At 31.6% G+C, this 9,417-nt stretch overlaps 1 protein-coding gene across 1 annotated transcript in view; it reads right to left on the reverse strand.

The window, feature by feature from the left end:
• Positions 1-1,075: 1,075 nt before the first annotated feature.
• Smp_168630 (hypothetical protein) overlaps positions 1,076-9,417 on the reverse strand; it is a gene marked incomplete at both ends in the record, with an annotated part of 19,024 nt that continues 10,682 nt past the window's right edge. The window contains 2 exons of the mRNA XM_018789784.1: positions 1,076-2,587; positions 4,109-4,261. Coding sequence (XP_018655193.1) covers positions 1,076-2,587; positions 4,109-4,261 — 1,665 coding nt within the window. The remainder of the gene's footprint in view (positions 2,588-4,108; positions 4,262-9,417) is intronic.

Consider the following 9,417-nt stretch of genomic DNA (forward strand, 5'->3'; position numbering starts at 1 on the left):
GTTCAGTGCTTCCAGGTTTTCCATAGTGGTCTGGCTTCGATTGACTCGTGATTTCAACCATATTCAGTTTTACCGTTTCTTTAAAAATTCAGACTGATAATTGAAAAGAATGTTTCGTAAAGTGGTCTTCTGTGAAATAGTAATAAACACAAAGTTTTTTAGAATAATTATATTCGCAAAAACAAATAATCATAATGATACTTGATTATTCTTTGTCATGCAAACTATCTAATTATCCTAAAAAGTGTTGACATTAAGAGTTTTATTGTTTTCAAATACAGCACGTGTGTACTGTTCATTTATAACTATGAACTATGACACATTTTCAATGTTCCTTAATCGTTCTAACCCAACATATCCAAAATAGATATAATTGTGTCAAGCTAAAGGCAATATATGTTTAAAAGTTAACTTTCATAATTATTGTGATCCTCCAAATAATAGTCTTACGAAAGGTGTTAATTAGAAATGATAACTGATGGGCGCATCCACCTTATGAATCTCAAATAAAACAAAACAATGGTCCGGCATTCTACAGCTACACACTATTCATCTCTGTTTAAAAAAGTGCTTGTGACTCAATGATTATATTGAGGTAATCTTCACAGGATTCACATACGTCAAAAAAGACTGATCATTTGAAATCGTTAACCTCAATGCGAAGATTCAAACAATCAACGAAAACGAATCTGAGCTCTTACTATCGTCATTATTATCATGCAGCTAAGTGTTTTCTGAATCGAATATATATATATATTTTATTTTTGAAACAGAGGAAAAAAATGAATCAGATAAATTTGAGAAAATTTTTTGATATATGCATATTTGTACAATGATATGGATAAGAGTAATAAAGATGGTTATGATATACACTAGTGATAATCTACTATTCAATATAATTAAAATACCTGAGTTTCCTCCGGATCTTTTTTATATGAAATAATAAGATGAATGAAATCAATGTAAAAAGTAGTAGATTTCTAAAGTTCTGACTAAAAATCACGAATTTAATGGACAATAAAATAAAACAATGATAAAAGGAGGTAAAAAATAAAAGTAGAGTAAAAATAAGTTACTATTCACCTTTAGTTAATTTTAGGTCACATATAGGTACTTCAGGATTTGAACTCAGAGTTAGATTGATTGGGTTTTTATCATTTGTTTGATCAGAAGTAATAATTATTGGACAAGTATTAGATTTTTCATTAGATATACTGTGTTCAGGTTTTAAATGCTTTTGAGCAAGGTTTGATTCAGGTGATGAAGATTTAGTAAAATGATTTTTGAAAGATTTATGAAATCCAATTTTCGATGGCCAATTTCCTTCTTTAAATGAACTTCGTTTGTGTAAGCGTTTTTGAAATTCATCCTCATTTTTTAATTCATCCATAACACGATTAATGTTTGCAGCACTTCGTCTATGATGAAATTGCAACACTGACAAGTGACTTTTATGGCTGATGTCACTTTGTTTGTTTAATGGATCTGGGTATTGATTAAAAGTTATTAGTGGTATGTTAGCTGCAATTTTCGACTCAACTGGAGCAATTGTTATTGCTGCTGTCTCAGTGACAGCTTTAGCTATACGAAATTCATTCGCTGAACTTTGTACGCATGTAAGTTTAGGAGAATTTTCGACAGCATCTGAAGGCCTAGTTGAGAATAACAATGAGTTCTTTAGTTCATGGTAAAATTGATTGTTATTGTCAAGGTTGGATATGTTGGCATCGACAAAATACGCAGATGGAGATGCTCCACTAGTTCGTTCAATAACCATCCGATGAGCCAATTCTGCTGCAAGAACTCTGTGCTTCGCAGTTTCAAGATTCTTTAATGTTCTACGACGTCTAACCTGCCTGCGCTCGGGAGTTTGTCTAACTCCAGACAAGTGGTCCTGTAGATTTTTGTCAAATGTTTTGCTGTCAATAGTTACTGCGTTAAACTCCTCGTTCTTACTAGAGTGCTGATCTGAAGGTAAGATTACTAGAGAATATCTACGCGTTGCTAAGCACGTGTAACTGTTTCGTGCTGAGGTTAATCGATCTTTAGTTAAGTGATCATCATTTTTCTGTGTAATAACTGCACTGGTGTCGGACAAACAAATTTCAGGGGTTTTGCTTGCTTTTGGAGATTTATCCTCATCATCATGGGCTGATACATTACTATCACATCGTAAATTATCTTGATTTTGACTTTCTGTATGTATTTCTGAGTCGGATAATTGTTTATTTGGTTTTAGGTAATTTTCATCGTCTTGAATAGAGTTACCCATTGGGATGTTTTCATCATGACCGTTTTTATTCACTTGCAATTTATTATGAACATGATGATTTTGACCCATTAAGGTTGCTTTCCCATCATTCTCAGTTTCGTCTGTTAAGTCAAATGTTCTCCAAGGTTTTGTTTTTGAAAAAACAGCTAATTTTCTGTTTTGTCTGTCATCATTTTCGATGGTGACTTGTACTTCACTGGTGGGTTTAAGAGATGTCTTAGCTTGTTCATATTCAGAAAAAGAATCGGTTGACCGAACAAGAATATCAGTAAATGGATCAACTTGGTGACGCCACATTTCTTCAAATCGGTGTGTCTGTAAAAACAGTAACAAAAAGGACCAGTCAAAACAAATATTTTATAAGCTTTAAAAAATGGTGAGCTTTAAAACGTTATAGGGAATTTAGTATTGAACTGTCAAACATTTGACTATACGTAGGAATTTGTAATATATACACAGTATTAGAATAAGGTATGCATTTATTTGCCTTTTTGATAAATTTTATAAGATTAATTGTGGCTTTTTATCGAAAACCAATCGTACCAAAGCATTTTTTAAGTTCGGAATAAAAATATGCAGTCGTGTTATTTCTTTAAAAAAGGCTTATTAAGCACACCACTGATATATTTATGATGCTTTTATGAGTGCGGATTATTTGAAATGAATAACCCAGTTCAATAGTCACTTTCAAACCGATAAAACATTACAAGTCAAATTGTTTGCAAAAGGAACTCAGAATAATTAAATACTGAGGTCATATAAAGAAGAGCGGTTTAACTTTTCTGAGCGTTTGTGGATTGATTTCACTAAATTACCTCTAGCAACATAGTTATTTCCATATATTGCAAGCGTCGCAGATACTGCTGATACATTTCAGGTTTATATGAAGGATGTAGTTTTGGTCAAATCCAATCATGTTTACGGGTAACTTTTACATGTAGTAATCTATCTTAAAAAAACAGAGGAGATTCACAAAAGATAGACTTATTCAAGTGGAAGTCAATTAAAATTAAGTGATGTTACATAACAAAGCCTAAATTATCAAAATATTTCAAGTTTTCAAAACAATAATTTGTAAATCGAAGAATGTTATTTCGATGTAATTAAAGTTTTCAAGTACTGAATAAAATAGAAGTTGCATCATTTAGCAAAATAATCAATGGTCATCAATAGCTCAGGAAACAGTTATGGAAGCCATAAGAGGTAACAATCCAGAGAACAAAAGATAAACATAACTGTCTACTTAATAAAGGAAGAGAAGAAGATAATAATGAGCAATTATAATTTTTAAAATTTAAGGGGGTGCTAAGACTATGGTAGAATAAGGGATTGAAAATGACTATTCTATGCAGGGAGTTTAGGTTTAAAATAGTGAATTGCTAGAGCATCGGCTGCGCACTAATTCCTTATCCAAATGTTTTTTGAGACAGTTCTTTTTACTTTGTAGAGGATTTCAAACGACAGTTCGCGTAGTGGGCTGTGACCTGAGTTATTATTCATTATTTCGCAGCATTTACCCACTAATTGAACAGGAAAATTCCTGAAAATGATGGGCATGGTACTTTTATCGAACGCTGAGAAAAGGTTGCTCAATAAATTCACAGACAACTAATCTATCTCTGTTAGAGTTGAATAATTTTTTTCTCATAAAGGGAATTATGTAAATACTACGTTTTATAAATATTATTGGCTAATTAAAACAAATAGGAAATAAAAGTCACTTCATCATTTGAACAGTCAGAAAATGTTTAATTTCCAATCATCAAACGGATTGAAATCACATCAAATTTATCTTTTTAAATTAATCATAATAACAGATAAATAATTGTAATTTACCTCATCTTCGTATAACTTATTGAAACATTGTGATAAACATACTGTACAATGATATCTATAGAATAAACTAATTGGCATTGTTACAACAAATAAAATCCAACCATATGTGCCACGGTTTGTTTCCAACATGAATAAGATATCTGCACTTTTAAGCTGAAATAAAATATAACAGAATTATGTTGATGTCTAAATGATTATCGGAAAGCTAAAAATTTTCAGGTCATATTTCAAGGTACTCAAAAATAACTGTGTTTACGAGTTTCTTTGAAATGAAAGTTTACTATATTGATCTGATTGTATGCTGATATAAACAATGTCGTCGTGTAGGTAAATGAAAAAGTATCTGAATACTGCATTTATTAATACATCATGCAAAACTACGAAATCTCATTGCGATACAGTATTGCTGAAAGATTTATACCATGATAGGTCGCCTCACAAAATAATTGACGGGTGCTTGTCAATTATTTTTAGGCTAATTTAAACATAAGCATTGAAGCATACAAGAGATTGACAACGAACGATTTTTAAAAAATATCGGGGATTAACTGGTGCTGCAAATTGTTAACCATTTGTTTTGATTTGATTGATGGACCGGTGGGATGTCTTTTGTCAAATTCTTTTTGTTCAACACGATACGAGTAAACATGACCCTAAGCTGGTTCGTCGATTTCGATTATCAAAGAAAGGGATTATCATTAACCTTATAATCAGAAAACGAAATTGATTCTCACTTCCTATCATCTTTGTAAGCGTTCTCAGGTTCTGAAGTGATTTATTCACATTATTATTCAAGCTATCACATGTGGAAGCAATCACGACGTTTTAAAATAACAAATATTACGACAAGATTTCAGAATTGTCTGTCGACAGAAAGTGAGAAACAGGTTACAAAACCGGTCCACGTTCCCTTTCTATCATCATAACAAAAGTAATTACAATGAGAGTATTTAACAGTTCCTGTATGTAACAGATATTGTTGACCTAATCTTAAGAAGGATATATACGGATCAAACCTTAGTAACAAATATACGATACTTGGGATTGTGCCCATCAGGTCAACATAGAGAGTAGCAGTATACATTGTGTTACTTCAAGCCTTCGAAATGATTATTAAAGCAAGGTTTCACTAATAATACTGAAGTCAAACATTCTTCTACCATGTGTAATAAAAGTTAAATCTTCAGTTAATCAGACCTAATAATTACAATAACCGATTTTACTTATTGGAATACGAGATACTGCTGTTTATAGGGTTTTTTCCTTTTTCGTAAATATTTATCTCATTTTATTCCATTTGTTTAACAGTTGTGCTTCATACATTTACTTTACATCTTCTTAACGACTTTTATTTTGTGTAGAATCTTGAAGCAATACATTATTTAAATAAGTTATTGATTACTACAATCAGACAAAGAGGCTATTTTTGATTCATAACTATCAATATATCTCTTCTACTACATTGTATAAATATCATTTTTACGTAGCTTAACGTACAAACCGCGGGCGTACGAAAGCACTGTTTAATCTAAGCTTAGAAATTCGAAGTCCTGTACATCTAAACGTGCCGAAAAAGATAAGTCATCTAATAATTGAATACATTTATCCCTTTAACATTACGGTTACATTCCGATAACATCAGGCTATGGTCAGAATTAGGCAGACAACAATAAATTTAAACGTATAGATATTGGATTCTTATCTGTTGGTTAAATAAAATACTGCTCATTGTTAAATATGAAGGTCTCGAGTTCGATTTCGTGTGAAGTTAACACGCAAGCTAATGAACATTCTTATATGGGGACCAAATAAATGTCTCTTGTACTTTGAATTTTTATATCATCCTTTTCAATGTTACTTCGTGATAAAATCCATTTTGAATAAGTAAACAAATAAGCGATACTAACCCAAAAATTATCTTGTTTACAAGATAATTTAAGAAAATAAATCTGTTTAGCATTGATCTGATCAAGATTTTTTCACTACGTACATTAAGTATCATTCCAGCCACTTACTACTGACCTGAATAATCAATAAACTTTTTAAGGGCTCTTCAGATACACTAAAATGGTACTTGTACATTGTAAAAGTTGTGAATTATTTATTTGCTTTTGACAATGAGTCTTTTTCTAGTAATAACTAACATAATTTACATAATTTTCGAAAAAGTTATTCAAACTAAGGTCAAATGGCAGTTTGTAAAATTTTTATTGGTTAACATATTCCAAGAAATTAAACAAAAATTGGTTAAGAATTTTTCTTATCTAAATTAAATGTAATACTAACGATTTTTGTCGAGCGATGGTCCTCTAAAGTTCATTAAATGGTTAGATAACTGTTTAATTCTGTCTAATATATTCAAAGTTTTAATGAATGTTGTTTCAGTCACTGGATTCAGCTTGAACTTTTACTATAAATTTATACAATAAATAAGCAACACTTCATATGTATATCAAAACGTGGTTATGAATGCCGACATGCTACACTAAGTGACCAGTGTATCAGTAGGTTAAGTCATATACAGTATTCTTTGTACAATATTGAATAGCATGCAGTGATCGATCTAGGGTATATGACCATCAATTTATCAATGTGGTTTGGTTTGCATACCAGTTTAAATTCTGATTTTACAACTTATTCGTTCTTACAAACCGAAATCGTTTTCGTCATGAATGTTTCTACAACAAAATCGTTTATTTCTACCAGCATCAAAGCTATTATTTATATAATGATTATTCCTGTTATCACTATTTAGATTACTAATCTTGTAAAGACAATAATAGTGAATAGTCTCGGGAGAAACTACAGAGTTCAATGACTAAAGTCAGGGTATTGATTAAGCTCTCGAATTAAATGAGTGAGATCTATAGGCTAAGTAATGGAAGAAGTATCCTATAAAATTAAAGAATCACTTAGTGAAAGATTGCTTTGCTAAAATCAAATAGCGTATGAACAAAAGTACCGAATAAGTAAGGTAAGAATTGAACGACTTTGGTTTAATTAATTAAGTTGCGGCTATAAATATATGAGCATTATCATAGGCTGGCAAGTGAATAATAATTGAATTAAAAGCTCACTAAAAAGAATTTTATTTCGATAGTATTATGAATAACGTTCCTAAACACTTGTAACATGTTTCCATCAATATTATTCTAATATTTTCGGACAACTGACATTTTGATCTTGGACGAAATGCAAATTGATCAGCACTAACTGGACCTCGTTTGATAAAATAAGTCAGGGTATCAATGTGGAATAAGGTTTCCATTTTGAGAGGATTTGCGGTAGGAAACGTGTACTATATATATATATATATATATATATATATATATATATAATTTTTATTGAGATACACAAAGCTCTTGATGTTTCCTTGTTGACGTTGAACTTCCTGTGTACTACTGTAAAAATTGTGACTAATATATTGATAGGCGAATGAATTACAAAATTTTGCTTGTTACTTGTTCCTTATAAAAATACTTGCCTGAAAGCTTTTTTGAATCCACAAAGCTAGATTTATTCCAAGCAATGCAACAATCGATTGTCTTCCAGGTTTGACAATTTGCTGTTCTATTCTATCACTACATCGATAAAAACTGTCTTGCACAAAGTATGTTTGCAAAACCATCTGAATAAATTCAAAAGCATCTACTAAACAACGACCAATTAGTAAATGTTTCTCACTACCACTCTGAAATGGATATAAATACATAAATACATCGAAGAAATCATCAGTTCACAAAGTATTAAAAAGGTTCAAATTCTAAATTAGAAAGATAAAATTAAATTATGCAGATCAACAGTTAAAAATTTATTTACTGTCTACGTTAATGATTGTTTAAGTAGATCTTACGTTTGTTGAGTAACTACACAAGATACTTCAAATAATTTTGATTAGACATAAAAATATGATACCGGAATTACATCTGGTTCAAAGCGAGCTATTACTGATAATATATAAAAATGGGTTTTAATACTTTCTAGATAAATAATAAGTCACATTATTTTAAAAAGCTGTATTATACTGCAACATTTAGGAGGTTAAAAATACATAAGTATACTAAAAATCATGACGTTTCTAAAACTTGTAAGCTTGTGTTTCATGCAAACTTCAATGAATAACGTCATTTTAGTCTGGAATCAACGGAATATAATGAGCAGCAACCTTAATGAAGTAATATATTTTTTAAATATATGAGTTGTTACAGGGAACAACAAATAGTATGTCATCAGTTAATCACTCTCCCTAATATATCATTGTAGGAGAAGATAAACCAGATTTAAGCTTATTTTGCATAAATGATCATGATATAACAAACTGCATAACCTAGAGTTTTCGTGCTAAACTCTATGAAATCTTAATATTTGTTTATAACTATATTACATACAAACTAGTCAATCAGTATCAATATAACATTAATATTTCATGTTTCCACCCGAACAGTGAGATTACCAAAAAAAACCCACATTTTTTTAGGATCAACGTAATAATTTAGTACAGTATGACATGTTTGTCATTTTAAAAATATATTTTGGCACAAATCAAGAGACCCCAAAATTATTATACCAACTGTAGAAAGTGAGACTAAGGTGAGTAACTTTTTATATCCTGTATCTGTTTCTATGGTGAAGACCTAATGAAAAGCAACTTTATATTACTAATTTTAAATATCCTCTTTATGATAAAGAAGTTTGTTTAAAATGCCCTCAGAAGATTAAGAATAGATCATAAAGCGCTCGGAACTTATTATTGAAGGTTATCTTGAATTTATTGAGTTTGTCAGTAACCCAAAGAAAGGCCGTATTAAACTTTTGTGGTGTTGTCCGATCCGTTGTCCAGTGCTCCTTGAGTCTCAGTTCCATCCTTGCAACCGGCTAGTGATGATCGGAGGCCATATCTGATATTTCTTGGTTCTCACATCCTCCATCGTCCTCCTGAACTTTGCGTTCATGCATGTATGGTCGATCTCGACCGTAGCTGCTACCTTGACGTGGTGGTCGAGCTTGCCTATCTTGATGACCCAATCGAGCTATATAGGCTGAAACATATGTTCCTGTAGGTTCTACTATGCCAGCCATGTCAATTGAAGAACGGTAAAACTAAAGGCAGCAAATCAATGTCTGAGGGCGAAATCGTGCTGCTGACTGTACAGAGGTGTGACGGCAGTAAGGTGTTTTCTTCGAACAACCAGCAGCGATGCCGCCTTCTCACAAGGAAGGAAGGGGTTAGAAAAGGTCGACCCTAAAAATGTCACGCCTCACCTTACCTCAAGGATTTCCGTCTCCGGCGGCAAGGCCCTATGAAGAAC

The sequence above is a fragment of the Schistosoma mansoni genome, chromosome W (assembly GCF_000237925.1).
Source record: "Schistosoma mansoni strain Puerto Rico chromosome W, complete genome".
Lineage (NCBI taxonomy): Eukaryota > Metazoa > Platyhelminthes > Trematoda > Strigeidida > Schistosomatidae > Schistosoma > Schistosoma mansoni.